The 21,874-nt window shown below is 43.1% G+C and overlaps 1 protein-coding gene across 1 annotated transcript in view; it reads right to left on the reverse strand.

Moving 5' to 3' along the window:
* The window catches only part of LOC113830639 (protein inscuteable homolog), a 119,710-nt gene that overhangs the window by 86,022 nt on the left and 11,814 nt on the right, over nucleotides 1-21,874 (reverse strand). The window contains exon 2 of the mRNA XM_027410136.2: nucleotides 5,138-5,238. Within this exon, the coding sequence (XP_027265937.1) occupies nucleotides 5,138-5,238 (101 nt within the window). The remainder of the gene's footprint in view (nucleotides 1-5,137; nucleotides 5,239-21,874) is intronic.

Genomic DNA, 21,874 nt, shown 5'->3' on the forward strand with positions numbered 1-21,874 from the left:
CCTCAATTCTGGGGTCACAGGCACCTTTGTGGCCTTGCCTGGATTTTTATGTGGGTGATGAGGATTCCAAATAAGGTCCTCATGCTTGCAGTACAAGTGCTCATATCCACTTAGCCATACTCCTCAAGCCATCAAACATTTGATAAACATGTATTCATTCAACAACCACTTATTGTGCTCCTATAATATACATTCTAATCAAAGCCAGGAGAACAAATATAAATGAGATACTCAATTAGTTCTTGGGTGCTAAAGACATTAATTATGGATTGGCTAAGGTGCCATTTCCCAGACTAAGTAAACTCTTAATCTTGCTTGATTAAAGGAATGAAAGGAAATTGTTTTACAATTATTTCCTTATCAGAGATGCCTGCCACAGAAAATTCCTGGAGGCATGGTGGGAAAATGAACTCAAGAAACAAAAGCCCAGGAAGAAAGGTCTCCTAAGTGGGGAAGGCACCTAAAGAGTAAACAGTTCTGCTCCCTGCTCCAAGCCTCAGTTTCCCAGGCTTGCTTTGGGAGGGGGGCACGAATGAGTTCAGAGGAAACTTGCAGCAGCAACATTCAGTCTCTTGAACCCCAGTTCCCAGAAGCGTATGGGAATTTATATTCAACCTCTTCTTAAAAATAACTACTGAATCACTCCTGTCTGCCTTCTCAAGGTCACACACCATGTTTCTTCGGATTTCTCTTGAGAAATGGGAGAAGGGAGGGAATTTAATTCTAGCTTTGATTGGTCTGCTTTTTGGCTTAAACAACAGAAAAACATGCAATTATCCCATTGACAATTACAGTCTGCATACTTCACCACAGTCACAGAAAATGACCCTCAGCAGCAGAACAGCAGCCACAGAGCATCCCTTACACACATGTAAGCCATTACTGACTCAGAAATGGGCTTGCCTGTAACAGCCCCCACTACATCTCCATAGTAGGCTGGACAGCTAGGGGACCACTCACCACTAGCTACAGATGACCCAGCCCCAGTCATCTCAGACTTCTGGTTAAACAGAATTCACAAAACACAGAGATTCATGATCAGTGAAAGGTCGCAGGTGCTAAATCTAATGCAATAGAGAAGTCCCTGGATAAAGTGTGAGTTTCTTGCTGGCAGGGACCACATCCATCCAGGTCATTACAAGTCCTCAACCACACTGTACCATACAAGGTATGTGATCTACAATCAATAAATATGTGTACAATAATTTTGCAGGAGGCGAATAAACACATGACTGCTTGAATAGTTGAGTATGTGCTTGTGTCATGCCCCAAGAACACTGGAAAAACAGACTGGCTTGAGTCTCATTCAGCACAGGGGTAGAAGTTCCATCCTAGCACTCTATACAGAAGCTTGTCATCTTCTCAAGCCTCAGTTTCTCCATTGTGTTTCAGATTAATCAGTGCTTCCAAGCTTCTTCTTTACCGAAAGATTTGTCACATAGCTGCTGGAAGCATCACAGCCTGAAGCCTTTAGCTGTGAAAACCTCTGCACATACCCTCAGAGGGGAGCGGCATGCCCCTCTTATATCTGCCCTTGGCTAAGAGAAGAAACTGTGAACAAAACTTATTTTGTAGAATGTGATGATTAATATTGCTTATTGACTTGCCTGAGACCACAGTCTCCTAGGAAACCAACCTAAGCCCATGACTGTGGGCAAGTTTCCAGATGGGGTTAACTACTGGAGGAAGACACATCTTAAAAATAAGCAGCAACATTCCATGGGCTTGGGTCCCAGAAGGAAGAAAACAGAGAAAGCAGGCAGAGCACAATCATTTAGCCCATATGCTTCCTGACTATGGATACAATGTTGTCAGCTGCTTCGAGTTCCTGCTAACCTGCCTTCCATTCCATGGACTGTACCCTCAGTCAAGTTCCTGCTAGCCTGCCTTCCTTCCACAGGCTGTACCCTGCAAGCCAAAATAAACCCTTCTTTCTTTAAGTTGCATTAGTCTGGTATTTTGCCATGGTCATGCAGAAGTAACTGATGCAGAGAGTTTATTTGAGCAAAGAATGGTTTGTTCATTGGGCAGCACTCAGAAACAGAAGAGGTCACAAGGCAGTGCTGCAGCAACATGGACAGTGAGCTCTTACAGGTTGAGCACACAAGGACTGGTCAGAATGGAAAGACTCGAGTGAAGAGTGACTGGTGGCTTCTGATTAGTGAAATCTGTAGTCTCATGTTACTCTTGCTGAACTTTACTTTGTCTGACTTGAAGCAGAAGAGTGGACCCTAAAGTACTAGTCACTTGGACCTATGAACAGCTTTGACGCCAAAGATCCCTGTCAATTGCCACAGAGCCAGCATCACAATTCAGTTAAACTCTCTCTCCAGTCCTCTCCCTCCCACAAACACTGACACCTCCCAAAAAGGGCCCTCCCAAAAATCTATCCTGGACTTTGAACACCACCTCAAAGGCTGCTTCCCAGAGAAGCTAACCTATGACCCTCTCGCTTGCAAAATAGAGACAATGGCATAGGCCACAGTGAAAGCTCAGTGAGTAGCAACATGCCATGGAAAGTACTTGTGCATGTGAACCAATGATGCGATGGGTCCTGGTTAAGGCCAGTCCTTTAGCTAGCTCTGAGGACCATGCTACACTAGAGGTGTCTCCAGAGCATGAAACAGTAGCCTCTGTTGCTCTTGTCTCTCTATGATCTAGTATCCAACTGAACACACTAGGCCCCTATAGCATCCTGTGAGCATGAACTAGGTTTCTCTGGGACCAAAACCCAAAAATACAAAATTCAGCTCCAGAATATACATGATAGATAGGTCTCCAGACCCAGTGGTTTTATCCCCAAGTATTTGCAATTAGCTTTGTAATGCTATGCTAGGAATACTTGAAACATGCTAGGAACATGTGAAAGGAAGCACATCTCTCCCTCTCTGGGACTCACTGACCCATCAGAAATACAACATGAGGACACTGTAGTCAACCTCTTCCATGGGTCACAGCTCTTATACCCAGTCTGGATGCCAGTGTTCCCAAGGTGTCTACTGGATAAGACAAGCTAAGTTCCTGTATCATGTTCATGCAATCTGATCCTGCTTCCCCTCAAAACTTCTAAGGGCATTGGAGGTTGGAGAGTGAAAAGAAAAGTCAGTGGGTAACCAGGGAGACATAAAGGCTGCCAAGATCTGACCTTCACCGCATATCCTTTATTCAAGGGGCCTATTCCACTTCTGAAGGGGAAGCTAAGCAACTGAGGAGTTCCTATGTGCCAACAGATTCTGCCTTCCACCACGTGCATCTGTGTGTGTGTGTGTGTGTGTGTGTGTGTGTGTGTGTGTGTGTGTGTGTGAGAGAGAGAGAGAGAGAGAGAGAGAGAGAGAGAGAGAGAATGAGAAAGAGATTTATAGTCTCTTAAGAAACCACTGACATAAGTACAAATTAGTCACAGTTCACAGATAAAGAAACAGAATTTTTGTTATAGCAGAGTCTAGCTGAGGCAGCCTGGCCTCCTCATTACTGTCATAAAGGCTTCTCCAGCCCTAGAGCAGGCTTTTCCCCACCCACCTAGGAGCCCATTGTCAGAAACACTATTGTTCACAGCCCAACTTAATGTCACATGGGGAAAGGGTGGGCAGCTCAGGGGCAGGCAGACTGTACCCTCTCTAGCAGGACTCTCCCAATTGTTCCAAGTTTAAAATACTAGATTTGAAGGAGTCTGTGCTTTCTTATTTATTGGTAAGGTTATCTACTTGTCAAGGAGAGGGTCAGAAGGGAGAAATCCAGAAGAATTCTCTAACAACACCTACACAAAATGACCCTGGCTTTAGCAGACATTTGTTAAACAATAGTCTCTCCACATCACTCTCTAGATATTTTGTATATATTAATCTGATTAACCTCACACTGACCCTGCATGGTACATAATGTCATTACCCCCATTTTAATCATGAGGGGACTGGAGGACAGATGGGGCTCCAGCATCTTCACCAGCCACATGGTGAACAAAAAGTACAACCCAGCTCTAAAGCCAGGTAGCCATGTGACCATAGCTGACCACACTTGGTCATCTCAGGACAGCTCTAATACCAGACATCCTAACAGCCACATCTTGCCATTTCTGAGTTTCACCACACAGACTACATGCAAAGATATTATCACTTATTCTCTGTTTTCAGCTATACAGGAAACTTTAAATTACACTTCTAATGGTGTTCTGTATCCTAGGAAATGTGCAAGAACTGTGTGTCATTCCTATACCTCCTTCTAATGATGGCTTTGGGAGAATAGACCATGCCTTCATGGAGAGTGATTAACTCTCTCCCACTAGGGAGTTTTAGTGAATAATTCATCCTTTTATTTTAAAGCACCATATTGTCTTCTATGTACCTTCCTACCATCCTTCACCTAGCTATTAATACATACATACATACATACATACATACATACATACATACATACATCCCAAAACCAAATTGGCAATATGGGAGTGGAGGTGAAGTAACTCAGCATCCCTGGCAGCTCTTGGGAAGTTTGGGGTACAGAAAAGGTGAGATATCAGTGAAGCAAAATAAAACATGACAGAAAAATAATAAAAGAGGACTTAACAGGAATACATTGTCTCTAAAAAGTTCATCAAAAAGACTCAAAAATCACAAAAGAAACAGGATTGTAATGAATGCTGTCTGATGGGGCTGAAGAAAAAGCCCCTATGATGATGAAGGGTATAAAGGATCCAAGGCTAGTCCAGCTGTCAGAAGTTCAGAACACCAAGTTGCACAGCTCCCCTACAGACTAAACCTACGACAGTGTTACCAACTATCCTGGCACCTGAGCCTGAAGAATTTCTAAGAGCATGGATCTTTCATGTCATTCGGGCAGTCCCAGGAAAGCTTATAGGGCATAGATCTGGCACTCTGGACTTCCACCCTTGCTTCTGGTTCAGACCTCCAGGGTTACCAAGTCAAATCTGCACTGGTAACTCTGTGGACTTTCCAGCCTGGTGTAGGCACCTCCGATGGCCCCACATCTCTCCTACAGACTAAATATCTCAAACCCCTACCTTCATACACTGCCTGTAACACCTCCCTCCCCTGCCCACACCACTCCATCCAAGGCAACTAGTACCTCCCAAGGACCAGATCGTAACAATTGTCTCCTGGATAGAATGATCGGCATGACTTACCTCTGCCCTTGCAGAGGAATGGAATCCAGGTGGTGGCCTCCAGACAGTGCCATCATGTTCATCCCAATCTGCAGCAATGCCTGCCCACAGCGGTGGGGACCCTGAAAAGATAGGCCAAGATGGGCTATTAGAGAGGAGGTGCAGTCTCTTTACCTCTCATATCTGGGCTTTAAAGAGCAGAAATAGGTATGGTGAAAGGTCTTCCTGACCTCTTCTGAGCTGATTTACACTCTGATGTCCTCACACAGGTAAGGCAGGACTCAAATCTGACCTTCTTTCTAAATCCCTGGTTTACTCTAACCCCCTATGATCTTTCCCTTTGTCCTATTGCCAAATATTTACCCATTTTGGTGTGTGACCGACACTGGGACGCACAGGCCAGCAAATATTGTACAGGACATACGCATACTAAAAAAGCAGCCAAATGCATTGCACTTCAGATGATGTCATTTCACCTGAGCAGCAAGTGGGAAGCTCAGGATGTGACCTAAGACTCAGTTTAGGCCACTGAGTCATGACAGAGTAGATCTTAGGAAAGGTTTCCTTTTTTCTAAGCAGAACCACCAGGTCAGTCTCTCTCCTATTAGACCCAGAAGATAATTCAAAGGGACTTCAATGAGAGCAATTATGAAGTCATGAGAAGAGCTGGCTACAGAACAGAGCTGGAGTGCCAAGAAAACTTGTCTGGGTCCCTGATCACAGAACCTGTGAACCAGCTGATCCCTGTAGTCTGGCCCACCTCTACACTTTCTGCATCTAAGATCACATACAGTCTTGTCAGTTAAGTCAGTGAACATGAAGCCTCTGCCCTGTACTGCCAAAACCATACCAATGGGAAGAAACATGTATGAGGTTAGAAACTTCCAATCCCAGAGCTTAGGGTGCACATTGATGGGGAAAGTACTTCTGTGCATGTTTATCTTATTGATTGTTTAATAAAGCTCTATTTGGCCAATGAAACAATAAGTTAGACAGGACTAGGAGTCAAAGAGGATTCTGGGAAATGTAGTAGAGAAGTGGTGATCCAGGCAGGAAGTGACATAGCAAGGAGACTCATTTAAGCAAAGGAAACAGGAAGTGTCCCTTTTCCCTCCCCTTCCTCCTCAAGCAGCTAGATGTGAGCCACCGGCAAGGAGGGATGCCAATAATTGTCCGATAAGTCTTATAAAATACATAGATTTATGATAATTGAGAGTGAGCTAACAGATGAGAATCCTAGTCATTGGCTAAGCAGCATTGTACCTAATACAAGTTTCTGTGTATTAATTTGGGCCCTAACTCGGGCGGGTGGCTGGCGTAAAGTGCACTTGTGGCGGTGGGGCTCAGCGTCTTTGGCTGAAAGATTTATCATAACAGCACATGGCTTATATTAACCTCACAGTATAAACTACAGGATTTGTCCTCCTCTCTCATAAAACTAACTGCCCAGTTGATCTCTCACCTCACCTCACCCCTTCCATTCTTCAGAAAGAATTTTCTCCAAATTCCCTCTTCATTTTCTTCTGATAGAATGAGCCTCTAATCCAAGCAGAGAGTGCACTATTACTCTTATCATAGTAATACTACTTATTACACTGGTAGGCATATCTTACCAGGCAGGTGCTCACTGTAGGAACACTGATTATTTTTTTCTCCCTTAGCTGCTTAAATAGCACCTTCCAGTACTGTGAAAGCTAGCCAGCAGGAAGGAGATTCCAGCTCAATTTGATTTCTCTATGTCATGTAACCCAAATGTGTGGTGTCTTCAGCAACAGGGTTTTACAGTCTCATTCTGGTGGGCAACCAAGAGCATTGGCAATTGGCTATAATGCTCTGGGTCATGGAAGCCCCAATATACTCTAGAAAATAAAAAGAAGAGGTGAAAAGGAAACATATAAACAGGATTGAAGAACCCTCTGTCCACCCCACACACACCACCACCATCAAATCTCTCCATGGAGACTGTTTTGAGTTTTCCCCCACTGTGTTTGCCTGGGCTGTCACACCATGAGTGTCTGTTCATGGGTACTTGAAGCCTTGAGTATCTCTGACTTAAGTCAACTCAATAGATCAATTTAGATGACTTAATTCTGCACCCAGGTCTCATTAGAGGCAGCCTTCACTCACCTGCACTTGGCTGAGGAGACTGGCCTCCTGCAGGAAGTTGAGACTATTTACAGTAAAGTATTCCATTAGAACCAGCAGCAAAGGGTATTTCTGCTTTTCTCTAATGGGAAAATCTGGGAACCTCTCATAACACAGCTGGGATTGTTTAATCTGATGAGTTCAGTACAACTGACCACACAGGAGAGACAGTAAATACTGTGGAAAACATTCAGTTCAGAAGCAGCGCCAGGAGGCTGCTCGAGGGAAGAGGAGAGCAGGACCATGCAGATATGTCTCTGATCCCTCTTTCTCCAAGATTTCAGAGTACAGAAGCTGTAAGTGATGGGGCCATCTTGCCAACCCAACATTCTAACTTATTCCACCTTTACAGCTAAAAAGGTCCCTTAGAGAAGAACACTGTATCATTCAGGAAGCAAATAGGACTTTTCTAGGGACTCCATACCTGTTTCCTATCTGCAAAATGAGAACCTTGTAATATTGTAGGTGTAGCATGAATTCCTTTGGTCTTAATAATAAAAACTCAGAGTCCACTATCAGGGGGTGAAAGCTGAAGGATCAGAGAAGAAAAGTGGCCAGCCACTAGAAAGTTCTTACCTCTACCAATGCTCAGACCAAAGAGGTGATCCTATCCTGAGACTGCCTCCTCAGATTATATCCTCAGATTGCCATGAGATCTTGTCTCCTCCAGCCTTACATTCCTCTCTGCCCAGTCATGTCCCTTCCTGTCTCCACCTCCATAGTGCTGGGATTTAAGGAATGTGACTCCAAGTGCTGGGATCACCTTTGTGTGAGCTCTCTTTTTCTTTTAGACTAGAACAATTTCATGTATCCCTGGGTGGCCTTAAACTAATGAGATCCTGGGCTGGAGAGATGATGGCTCAGAGGTTAAGAGCACTGACTGCTCTTCCAGAGGTCCTGAGTTCAATTCCCAGCAACCACATGGTGGCTCACAACCATCCGTTATGAGATTGGGTGCCCTCTTCTGGTGTGCAGATATAAATGGAAGCAGAATGTTGTATAGATAATAAATAAATAAATAAATAAATAAAATAAAATAAAAAACTAACGAGTTCCACTGCCTCTGTCTCCCAAGTGCTGGGATTAAAGGTGTGTACCACCACTGCCTGGCCTCTATGGATAACTAGTGTGGCTGCTGGGATTAAAGGTGTGTGCCACTACTGCCTGGACTCTATGGCTAACTAGTGTGGCTAGCTTTGCAATCTGATCTTCAGGCAGCTTTATTTGTTAGATCATAACAAAATATCACCATAATAGGCATTAAGATAACCTACAGACAAACATATTCCTTTGGTCTCTAACATATGCCCCTACTTCCTGCATCTGAGAAATACACCTATGATATGAATTTCCATAATATAATATATAAACAGGCAATTTGTATGCAACCCTTTGCAGCAAAAGCAAATGCCAACCAGTCACACAGAACAGAAATGCTTGACCTCAGCTTTATCAATGGTGGGCAGAGCTTGGATTTTGAACCTGGGAGGTTCTTCCTGGAGCCTGTAGCTGCAGGAAGTCAAATTCTTTGAACAGTCTTTAATCCTAGCAATATATGTTTTTATTGTGATTTCCTTTCCTTAATCAGTGAATTTGGGCAGAATGCCTGGTAGAATCTGGATGTACAGTCTGCCAATTATCCCAAATGGCTTCATTTTCCTCATTCTGCATATTTTACCATCCCCTGTCATTTCTCACTTTGACCTATGAAAGAACTCCCTGGAGATTGCCACCTATCACTCACTGTTCTCCAGACTCATTCAACTCAAACATTTCTCAATACAACTTCCAGAATGATCCAAAACACAGTCAAATCATATTATCTCACCATTCACCCCTACATCACTCCACCACCAGTGGCTTCCTACTGCTACACCAAGGCTAGCCTACCTAGCTCACCCATCTGTAGAGATCTGACCCCCTGACTACTGCTCTAACCTTTTGTCTGGTCCCTCTCTACTATCCAGACACCCTGATTGCTGTTCATCATTTTATCACCCACATCTCCTCTTCCCAAGCTCTTTCTCTTCCAGGACAGCCTTGCCTCCATCTTTCTCATCAAGTTATCCCTATGGCCCCTTAGAGCTCTGCACAAGCCCCATTCCTCAGGGCAAACTTCCCCAGCCCATGGAGTCAAGCCCTTCAAGGTAAGAGCTCCCTTAGGCTTCTGCTCCACAGAACTTACCAAACTTAACTATGACATTAGCAACTTAATACATCTCTCCTCTCAAGGTCCTGGGACAGGCACGGAGGTCTTGCCTGCTCAATGCTGCCTCCTTCATACCTGACAAGTTATCTGACACATAATGATTAATAGCCACTTGTTGACTGGTTAGATCAGATCTTGCTGAGGTTAACTTCGGCTTCTTCACTTCAGTGTTGCCCAAGTATTCAGAGGCGCTATGATTGTGACACAGATAAAGATACCTGTTCCTTCCAAGTTCTTGTAATCCTCAAGATCTGGTCATGCCCAACTGGGCAACTTTCCTTCCCACATTCAGATCTGTGTTTATCAAGCTCTTCCAGATGGACAGATGTATGAACCAATGGACGGTCAGGATGCTTCATGAAAACTGCAGTGACAGGTAATCAAGAGAGATCTAGAGGGCACCTGGGAGTATAAGGTCAGAAAGTGGGGATAAAGTGTCATGGAGAGCTTCTTGGAGCATGGTCCCAATACTGAAACTCTAACGGAGAATCTGGAATTATTAAAAATCAGGGGAGGTAAAGGGCTGGAAGGAAAACTGAGGAGGAGAATATCCAATGGGCACCAAATCCTAACTCTGAAAGCAGGTGTTTCTGGAAGGTGGAACATTCCAGAATGCTGGAATGTGGCAGGTATATGGCAGACTTTAGAGGAAAATAACCCCAGTGGCATAAGAATTCAGGAAAGGGAGTGGCAATTTTTTATCAGGGAGAGGAGGAGTTGACATCTGTGATAACCCTCAAAGGCAGATTGGGATTTTGTCAATTAAGGATGGGACAGTGGCATTCAGGCCAGTAGGGCAGTCTGGGCTGTACCAGAAAATGTAGCAAGAATTTGGGGGCCCAGATGTTCCTCATGAAGCTGGAGAGAATGTGTCATCCTGTAATAGAAATAACGATACAGATGCTTTTCATGTCTCTAAGTCTACATCCTATGGGTGGTAGGAGCCACTGGAGATGGTGGGGTAAGGAAGTGAAATGATAGAGTGTAGCGTCAGAGCAGTGGACAGACTCCAGCAAGGGAGATCAGCACCAGGGGCTTGATTCAGAAGACAGTGGGAGCTTCCATGGAAAGTACTAGAGCCCTGCGAACATAAGAGAAAAAGAAAGAATAGAGAAAAGCTTTGGAGGTAACAACCCGTCCTCCTCAACATCTGACTCAGGACCTCGTATCTGGGACAAGAATGGAGATGGTCATTGGTGCTATCCCTGAGTCACTAGCTGGGTGCCGGGAACCCTGCAGCAATCAGATACTTCAAGGACTCTCATTCCCAGGGGAGTTGCAAGAAGCCAAGCAAGCTGCCACCTGGCCCTGCCTAACAGACTGAGCCTCATGAAATATAGAAAGTGCTGGCTCCCTGGAGAAAGCCCTGGAGGCCCCTCACAGATGTCAGGCCATAGAGGCTAAGAAGCAGGCAAAACAGACCTCAGGACTCACAGACACATCTTACCTGCTCTAGGCCACACAAGCCTGTGCAACACAGAACAGCTTCAGCAAAGCACAGAAGGGGTCCCAAGCCTATGCCTGATGAACTGGATTGATCTACCTTTGAGACTTTATCTAAAAAGCCACTGAAATTATATCTATGAACTTGTCAGGACTGAGTCTGTGGTACCCAGGAATAAATAGGCCAGTCTTCTTAGAGGACCTTACACCATTCTCTTAGGATATTAGAACTTGTGGGGATCTTGGGACCAGCTCCTTGCCACAGTAACAATAGCAATAATCATGAAGAGGTGGAGAGTGAGAAACACTTAATGGCTATAAGACTGTTCTAAACACTTAGGCTTAGTCTTTAAAATAGTTCCCTTAGCTAGGTTTCTATGTCATCACTGATTTTTCAGATGAGCAATAGAGGTATGGAAGAGGTTAGTGTGGACACATGGAGAGATAAGTTCACAGGGAGAGAAATTGTCTTGCTGAAGAATGCAGCTATGCCTGGGACATGCACACATGTCCTATAAACTGCTTGTTATCCCCTGGGAAATCCCAATATGCCTTTGCGTAGGTGAGATCTGTAGGAAGACCAACCAAGCCCTCCCACTGTCTGCAGCAGAAAATCAATGTAGCTTTCATGCCCGGTTGTAAATCATGGATATCTGTACCTGCTTTTAGTATTTGCTGTGGTTATCAATCACAGGAAAGCAGCATACTAAGGGAAATTCAATGGTCCAGAATTGGATACTGTCTTTCTATGAATGAGTCAGAATAGGTAAGTTAGCTCAGGAATGTGTGTGAGGAGAGAGAGAGAGAAAGAGAGAGAGAGAGAGAGAGAGAGAGACCCTGACCCTGTACTGGCTAATTTGATATCAACTTGACACAAGCTAGAGTCATTAAAGAGGAGGAATCCTTAATTGAGAAAATGACTCCATAAGATCCAGCTATAGTTCATAGCAGCATTATTTGTAATAGCCAGAACCTGGAAGCAACCTAGATGTCCCTCAACTGAAGAACGGATACAGAAAATACGGTACATTTACACAATGTAGTACTACTCAGCAGAAAAAAACAAAAAACAAAAAACAAAAAACAATGGAATCTTGAAATTCGCAGGCAAACTAGAAAAACCATTCTAAGCAAGGTAACCCAGTCACAAAAGGCAAACATGGTATGAACTCACTCATACATGGATTTACACATAGAGCAAAGGATTACCAGCCTACAATCCACACCACCAGAGAAGCTAGGCAACAAGGAGGACCCTAAGAGAGACATACATGCTCCCCCAGAGAAGGGGAAAGGGACAAGATCTCCTGAGAAAATTGGAAGCATGGAGGGAGGGGAGAGGGAGCTAGGAGAATGAGAAGGGGAGAAGAGGAGGGTTGGAAAGGACATGAGGGGCAGGAAGGTTGAGTTGGGGGAAGAATAGAGGAGAGCAAGATAAGAGATACCATAATACAGGGAGCCATTATAGTTTTAAAGAGAAATCGGGTGCTAGGGAAATGTCTGTAGATCTACAAGGATGACACCAACTAACAATCTAAGCAACAGAGGAGAGGCTATCTTAAATACCCTCTCTGATAATGAGATTGATAACTAACTTATATGCCATCCTAGGGTCTTCATCCAGCAGCTGATGGAAGTAGAAGCAGATACCCACAGCTAAACACTGAACTGAACTGGAATCCAGTTGCAGAGAAGGAAGTGATGAGCAAAGGGGTCAAGACCAGGCTGGTGAAACGCAAAGAAACAGCTGACTTGAACAAGGGGGAGCTCTTGGCCCCCAGACTGATCACTGGGAAACCAGTATGGAAGTGATCCAGACCTCATGAATATGGGTGTCATTGAGGAGGCCTCTGAAATCTATGGGGCCCCTTGTAGTAGATCAGCACTTATCCCTAGCATAGCGCCCATTTCACATAGGGGGATACTCTCTCAGCCTAGACACATGGGAGAGGGCCTAGGCCCTGTCCCAAAGGATATGACAGACTCTGAAGACCTACCCAAGACCTACCATGGAATGCCTCACTCTCCCTGGGGAGCAGAAATGGTATGGGATAGGTAGGGTGTTAGTGGGGAGGCAGGGGTGGAGGGGAGGGAGAGGGAACTGGGATTGACATGTAAAACAATCTTGTTTCTAATTTAAATTAAAAATGGAGAAAAAATCCAGCTATAAGGCAATTTCATAGCTAGAGATCAATGGGGGAGGGTCTAGTCCATTGTAGGAGGTGCCATCCCTGGACTGATAGTCCTGGGTTCCGTAAGAAAGCAGGCTGAACAATCCATGTGGAACAAGCCAGTGAGCAGCACCCTCCATGGCCTCTGTATCAGCTCCTGCCTCCTGGTTCCTTCCCTGCTTGAGTTCCTGCCCTTGCTGCTTTTGATGATGAACTATGAGTGAAATAAACCCTTTCCTCCCTAAGTTTTTTTTGGTTATGATGTTTCAATACAGCAATAGTAATCCTAACTAAGACACACAGCATCAAGATATACCTACTGGAACCCATGTTCCCAGTACCTGATATAGACAACCACTCATCTCTAAATGGCATCACTCCATCCAAGCAAACCACCATACAGCCTCCACCAAAAGTCTTATGTAAAATCAGGAAAGTCATGGCTGCCCCGATGGTGTGTTTTGAAATGCAGCCTCCCTGGTTCTGGCCAAAGACTAGCTAGCTGTCCTGTGCTTTGTAAGCTGCATAGGAAGGCTACTGTCTCTGGCACCTGGTTGAGCTTGGTATTTTTTCTGAAGGTTATAGCTGAGAAACTGGTGGCCATAATTCTGCCACCTGAGGTGGACTATTCCCTACAAACGGACTTGCCTGGGCTTTTGAGCCTTCCCTACCAGAGTTCTGTGATCTAAGAATGTATATTCAGGGGCTAGGCGCCCCAAGTTTATTAGTGTGTGACTTTGGCCATCAGGTTTCATTTTTCTATAAGACAGAATACATAATTAATATAAAATCAGAAATCTGTGAGATTATGTCTGTATGACCAGTGAGTGTTTGGTATAAAGACTGCCATGTGTCTTCTAGTGAAAGCACCTAAGTGTGGGAAGAAGCCAGAGGCCATCTGCCAACTTAACTCTAAGTATCCAAAGGCCTTTTCATCCTTAAACTTTAAATGATTGCTTCTTACTTTCTAACTTTCCCTGATATAAATATTATCCAACTGTTCAAACATTGCTTATCTTTGATTTGCAGGAGAGAGAGACCTTCCCCACTGGGCCCAGATCCCAGGGTGTTAAAATTAACCATCACCATGCTCTAAGCTAATGACTTACTGGTTGTAACTGCCATGAATAGACATAACTCTCAGATAAAGGCCATTAGAGAAAATTGAATAGTTCCAATGTGGCAAAAAATTGGATACATCTTATTTCATAAATCACAGTCACAGGTCACACTGGGCAAGTTATTTCCCTTTCTGAGTCATGAAGAAGACCCATCTTGAAGGGGTCTATATACTCTTGAGAAAGAGGACACAAGAAGGAGAATTTACAACATATTATATCTTCATGAATCCAATCTTCACTTTCTTCTCCATCCATAGGAAGGTGATAGCACAGAAGCAACAGCCAGGACAAGCCAGGCCCCTCTGGTTCTTTTACTTTCCTAATCTTCTGCACTGGAAGTTGCTAAGTGGCCTTGGGAGGGTAGAATACCAGCACACTGAAGTCACAGAAATGAATGACTAATCCTACTTTACCTTCTCTGACCTTTGGTTTTTTTAAACTGTACAATCAGAATAGAACCCATTCTGTGTTGTTAGACTGCCCTAAGAGCATAGTGCCTACAAGACACTTCAGAAGCTAATAACAACCTGAGAGTCAATTCTGACCCCAAAAGCCAGTTAATGAGACACTACATGAAAAGTATCATGGCATCCCTCCATGTGCAAAATTTCTCACCTAGATGTCAATGATCTGCTCTCCCCCAAAAGGCTAAAAAGCAGATTCTATGAAATGCATTGGAAAGAAGCAAAGGAAATTTGAATGTAAAGAAAAATTAGTACATAGAGACTGTTGTGGTTTGAAAATTCAAGTTCCCATCAGGATGCTTAAGAATCTAATTCCCAATATGAGAGCCTAGGGAGCTAAATAATTATGACAGTGAATGCCTGAAAATGGATGAATACTATTATATAAAAGCAAAGGGGGATTTGCTATCTTGATCTTTCCATCTTCTGGACATTTCCACATAAGGACCTGTCATTTTTGCCATCTGGAGGATGTGGCATCCCGGCATCGTCTTGGAAGAAAAGTGATGCCCCTCCAGACACAAGGCCGAAGGTTCTTGAAATTGAACTTCCTAACCTCCTATACTGTGAGTCCATACATTTCTGCCCTTTATAATTGACATTTGTGGATAGTAGCATAGGACAGAAAGCATGTTTTGAATTGAGCGCAAACAACACTGCAACATTTCTATGATTAGAAGCACTAGCCCTGAAGAAACAGCTACCATCCCAGCTCACATACCAGGTCGCCAAAGGATTATGAGACATTCAATGGACAAGTCATTCTGAATCAGAACCTTGGATTAGCCACGATGGTATTCTCACCAGCTCATTAGTGAAAAGAAACCATGGACAAGATTTAACCCACTCCAGGGCTTGACTCACCCTGTGTTTATAAACAGAATAAACAAGAGTGTGAACAAGCACAATCATTCTCCACACACTGTTGACATTTCTGTAATGTGCATAGTTTTGGAAAGGGGGACATCAGATACACTGTCTACATCTGCCTACTCAAGTTAACTATGTAGACCTTAAGCATGAAGGCCAGAATCCGTAGAATGTTCCTTCAATAAGACTCACCACTGTTTCAAGCACACCACATGTCACAGCAACACTTGAATGGTGTCTAAGGCAGAGTAGGAGCTAGTCAACATGAGGGTGGGCTTGAATAAAATCCTATCCATTCTGAGGCTTTGAATCTGTCTCCAAAACATGGCCATCTCTGCTCAAACACATTCATTCATAATAACAGCTAATATTGCTATAGCCATGCAATTCCACTGGTAACATTTGTGAGATGTTGCATCCTCAAGGATTTGTTTCTTTTATGTGTAGGGAAAGGGAGATAGGTGCTAAGGGATAGGGATTCCCCAAGGTGAAGAATCAAATACAAGTCCAGAAGAGAAGAAATTCAATGCACAGGAAAACGAGAAACCAACCTTCTCTGTAAAATGTCAGCCATAAAAGCTGAGAATTAATCACCATGGCATGACCCTCATAGAGGCTGAGACTTGTGTTGCATCACCTGTTAGAGGATTGATGATGGAGTTCAATTAGAAAATTTCATTCCAAGAAACAAAAGAGAATTCTTGGAAACAGATTCAAGAAACAAAGGCTACAAATTATAGTCATGCAAGTCTAAGAAAGAGCCAAGAAGAATGAAAAGATGTATTGATATGCTAAATAATAGAACAAAAGGAATTATCCAAAATGCAGCTCAGAGGACACAGACACCTTCAAAAATGAGAAACCAAGGCTATGAGTGAAGAGTGACATAGTCTAGTGACCATTTCATCAGCATTCCAAGAAATAAAAGATAATATATTGCAAAGTAGCATTTGAACAAAATAGCTTCCACATTCAGAAATAACAAATTTCAAACAAAATAAATATAAAAGATGCACACTTCTTAGAAAATTAAAAAGACTAATGAACACCAAAGACAAAGGGGATTTTGGAAATATCCAAAGGTACGTGGATTCCACTGCACAGTGGTTAGTATGCTGGAAATATGCAGAGATAAACAGGAGTTGAATGAATAGAATTACTAAGTGTCAACCACGAGACAAGAAGACAGCCAGAAATCCCCTGGCTGGGGAGAGGGACTGTCCTGGAGTTCTGTATCCAGAGGAACGCACTTGTAAGAAAGTGGCTGAAGTAAGACCATCTTGGAAAAGTAAAAGTCTCACAAGAAAGAGATTTCTGAAGGCATTCAGAAGGAGTGGAATGTTGCATAGCAAGGTGGAGACACAAAAATGAATGATTACTCTACCTAGTTGAAACTGTGAATAAACCAAACAAATTTGTTGCTTTTATCATTTCTATAATATAGATATAACTAAGTAAAAGAAGAGACAGGGAGAGATCCAAATTCATAGAGGGGAAAATAAACCAGTAATGAAGAAAACTTCATTCTAAAAGAAGAAATGAAATGTACCTGGTAGCTCACACCTGCAACCCCAACACCCAAGAGCCAAAGGCAGGACAATCCCTCAAACATTTTCCCAACCTGGGCAACACAGTCACAAAAGAGAGAGAGAGTGACAGAAGAAGACGCTGTATGCCAAACTCTGGCCTCCTCATTATGTATAGAAGCACGTGTACCTACATACACACATATGTCACACACAATTTAAAAAAAAATATAAGAGCACAGAATGAAGATATATAGAGTAACCCCATATATAACACAAAAGAAAATATGCTAAATTAGGCAACAAAACCCAGCATTAGTGGGAAGGCCTGGCCATTTTGGGTTTAGTTTAAAAATATGTAATTATTTTAACATTATAATGAAACTCACCACATTAATAAAGTAGAAAAATCATGACAATTATCAATTGACAAACAAAAATAATTTTATAAAATTAGTGACTTAGAAAAAATCTTTGATCAAACTAGGAGTAAAAGGAACTTTCTTTAGACTGATCGGGGCATCTATGTAAAAACAGTATCACAAATGCTATGCTTAAAAACCCATTGAAAGCAGGTCCTATGAGAACTGATACCCAATTTTCACCACTTTGATTTATTATTATATTCAAAACTTGATCCAGGATAGAAAGAAAAGAACATGAAAGAAAAATCAGAATCAAAACTGTCCTTATGTAGCAAGCTGCCACAAAGGTAGTGGAGGTTAAAACTCACCTCTGCTTTGTTCACAAAGTCACACTCCTACACATACAAAAACCTGTGATTCCCTAGTCAAACCAAGAATATATGCATCTGTGTCCAGCCAGACATCTTTCCTGTCCCTCTTTCCAGTTCTTCTGAGAATGCAGTTCTTCTGAGAATGAGTTTGCAACTCACTGTCCATGTACAAAACCCAACAGTATCTACAAAAAATGTTCCTAAGCTATAAAGGAACTTAGAAAGTTGCTGACAAATAAATATACAAAATGCAGGTGTAGTCCCAATCACCAGCATTTATAAAGGAGGGAGAGGAGAAAGAGGAAGGAAGATCTTTAACAAGAGCAATAAAACACATAAGGAACATGAAAATAATTCTTCTGTGTAAGCCCTTAATTGAGAAAGTTATAAAACATTATTAAAAGATACGAAGAAATGCCAAGATAAATTGAGATCATTCAGATATCTGACATAGCATGAGAAAGATGAGACATATCAGTCTACCATTAAAATATCTATTGTATAGATTCAGTGGAATTCCAGTTAAATCTCAACAGGATTTTTCCTTAGAACTTGTCAGTCTGAATCTGAAATATACAACCAAGATATATTGAAAATAGGATACTTTTCCTTTTGGGTAAGATTTTTTTAACTAGAAAATACAAGGGAATATTGGTTCTGGAATGAATTTAGGAAGTTGAATGATAGTCCAAAGATTTACCCAAAGAATATTAAAACTTGATTAACAACAGCAACGAGAAGACAGAGGGTAATGGATTCAGGACTCATACTGCCCAACCACAAGCAGAAAGAGAATGGAACTGGGGAGGCAGATGGCATCCACTGTTGCTCCTGAACCTCACCTGTGCTCCAGGGCAGAGATGCAGCTGGCCTGGATCAGAGAAACAGAGTCAGAGTACTGTTTTTTTTTAGCCTATTCTACAGTCATAAGGAATGGGCCCAGCTCCAGCACCAAGAATATCACAAGTCTTATAGACTATTCTTAACAAAGTGGCTTTCTGGTCCTTAAGACATCAGCAGAACAAATAAGTAGGCCTGTGCAGTTCTCAGACATCAAGCCATAGGCCAGGCATTGGACCACAGCCCTACCTCTGCACACACACATTCCAAACACCTGCTGGAGGCTATGGGTCTCCCTGTGCTGCTCTCCCTCTGAAGGTTTTCCCTTGTAGTAATACCTGGCAACTTCACAGCAAAAGCCACTTTACCACCCAAGTTCATAGCTAAAGTGACACATAACTGGCTGTGAATGAAAACCACCAGCAACCATTCTTAAAGAAAGCCACATGAATGCATAAAGTCCCATCCATGGGTAGGTCCTCTGTCTCTGAGAGCCAACTCCTGCCCTCCTTAATCAAAGTTGAGAGAGAGAATACAGCATCCTCTCTGGTTAAACCCCAGTTTTATGCAAAAGATGAAGATGGATGAGTTGTCCTTTTCATAGGATTTCCTCTTCCACTGGCAGAGATATGCAAATGCATAATCAAGTAAAGCACTGTAATTGCTGTAGCATGAGTTCAATGAGATGCCTAGCTCTCTCATGCCGTGGGTGAGCACTCTATATGCAGACATCCTGGCGGGAATGTAGCTAGCTACTCTAAAGAAAGTCTTATGCTCCTCCTTTTGGCTATCAGACTGTTGAAACAACTGTCTCCAAGAAATTGGAATTGCTCCCAAGATCTGGGAGAAGGAAGAGCTGAAACCTGGTGCCTGCCAGGAGAGGCTGTCTCCAGAAAGAATGTACACAAGGCTGACAACTTGTCATTCCACCTTGCAGGAGAGACTGGAGTGATACAATGACAACGGGAGGACCACACTTTGACCAGGACTAGCTAGTTATGCATACCTCTAACCTTCCATTTAAATCTAAACCTAATGTCAGAACCTTGAAGATGAACTTGGAAAGTCACTTCTCCTCTTTATTTGTCCCTTTTCCCAATATGACCACACTGAGCAATCTCCTTTCTCTGCTTTTCATTCTTATTTGTCTCTTTAGTTGAAGACTATTTGAGGAAAGATGGCAGTGCCTAGATTGTTAGTGCTGCCAGGGCCCAGACTCTATCCTCAGAAATTCCCATAAAATATATGGCTTAGGACCATATATGCCTGTTCCCTTGGCCTCCAATTTCCCATCTGTAAGAGGAGACGGCTGGGTCTGAGGAGTGCCTGCTTCAGATCTAATACTTCTACAGTCTAATGGCCTTCTCCCCTAGAAGCTTGTGAAAATCACTCACTAGCAGAGTCTGGACCCCAGTCTTTCTTCTACAGCTTATTCTACGGTCTTTGTTCAAAGATGGCTTCAAGTGACAAAAGATATCTGGGATTTATCCCAATGATGGATGCTCATTTCTCCTGCTGACTGTAATAGCCACTGGACACCCCATATCACTGTATACCCAGTTACTATACCTCTAGGGTATAGCACTCCTGCTGCCTATACTCCTGGGGTTATCACCAAAGGTGGTTACAGTCTTGCTGGTTCCCAGCCCCAGCTTACCCTGTCTGTGCTATTATCAGTCTAAATCTCTTCAAACACAATTTTCACTGTAAAACCCACCTGGAAACCTGCTATACTTCCCTCAGCCCCATGTCTCCATGCAGATCAAAGTTCTGTGTCCTCATCACAGCTGTCAGATCCTGCCCCCATCTCTCCCCACATCTTTCAGTGTTACGATAAATCTTTCCACCAAAAGCCGCTGCGCCCCACCGCCACGTGTGCACTCTGCGCCAGCCGCCTACCCGAGTTAGGCCCAAATGAATACACAGAAACTTGTATTAGGCTCAAAGCTGCTTGGCCAATGACTAGGACTTCTTATCTGCTAACTCAGTCTTAACTATCATAAACCTATATATTTTATAAGACTTACCTTATCGGACACCTTATTGGCGTCCCTCCTTGCTGGGATCATATCTTGCCGCTGGAGCAGGAGCGGAGGGGAAAAAAGGGACCTTTCCTGTTTCTCCTTTGCTTAAATATGAGTCTCCTTGTTATGTCATTTCCTGCCTGGATCAGTACTTCTCTACTACATTTCCCAGAATCCTCTTTGACTCCTAGTTCCATCTAACTTGCTGTCTCATTGGCCAAACAGTATTTTATTTAACAATCAATAAGATAAACATACACAGTAGTACATTCCCCATCATTACTGTCCTATACTCTCTTATGTTCCAGCACCAAGAACACTGCCTTATTCTCCTCAGGAGTAGCTTGCTCTCCCCAGCAGACAATATTTGGCTTAAACAAGGCCAACATTCGAATCTTACTCTGGCCTCCCAACAGGGCTACTGCAAGACTGTAGCTCCATTTATGCTGGATTTGCTGAGGATTTTGACTTCCTAACTGTCCAGTGACCTCCTACAGTACACTTTGCCTCAATGCTAGGGCCAAAGTCCCACAAAGATATGCCAACAACATCCAGTATCTGGCAATGTATTCCATGTGTTAGAACCCACCAGGCCTGGGGCTGGAGACATCTCTGTCATTAAGAGCACTTGTTTGGTTCCCAGCACTCACACCAGGCAGCTTACAATTGTCTGTAACTCCAGCTCCAGGGAATTTGACATCTCTGACCTCTTCTAATACCCATACTCACATGCACATATCCACATGCAGACACATAACCTTACACATAATTCAAATTAATAAAAATTAAAATTAGAAAATCCATTAAGCATGGGGTGGAAGGAATGGATGGTCAGTTATGACCACCCTCTGTCACTTCAGTTACCCAAAGAAGCTCCTAAGTCCCCTCTCCTCTTTTTATCCCCCTTCTGCAATCTGTTCTCTTTATTGCAATCAAAGCATGGCAACACTCAACACTTCTAATGGCACTGCTATCACTCCAATTGCTGTATGAATAACATGGAGGAACCCTCTAGATCTGGCTCCCATAAACTCCCATCTGACCTCACCTCCTTTGAACTCTATCCTCACTTCCCTCCATTCATACTGACTTTCCTCACACATGCCTCCAGGCCTTCGCCCTTCTCTCCAAAATGCTCACATAACTTGTGCCTTTTCCTCCTCCAGGCCTCTGCTTGATCTTAACCAAAAGGCTAAGAAGATACTGACC

This window comes from Cricetulus griseus, chromosome 3 (genome assembly GCF_003668045.3).
Source record: "Cricetulus griseus strain 17A/GY chromosome 3, alternate assembly CriGri-PICRH-1.0, whole genome shotgun sequence".
Taxonomy (NCBI): Eukaryota; Metazoa; Chordata; class Mammalia; order Rodentia; family Cricetidae; genus Cricetulus; species Cricetulus griseus.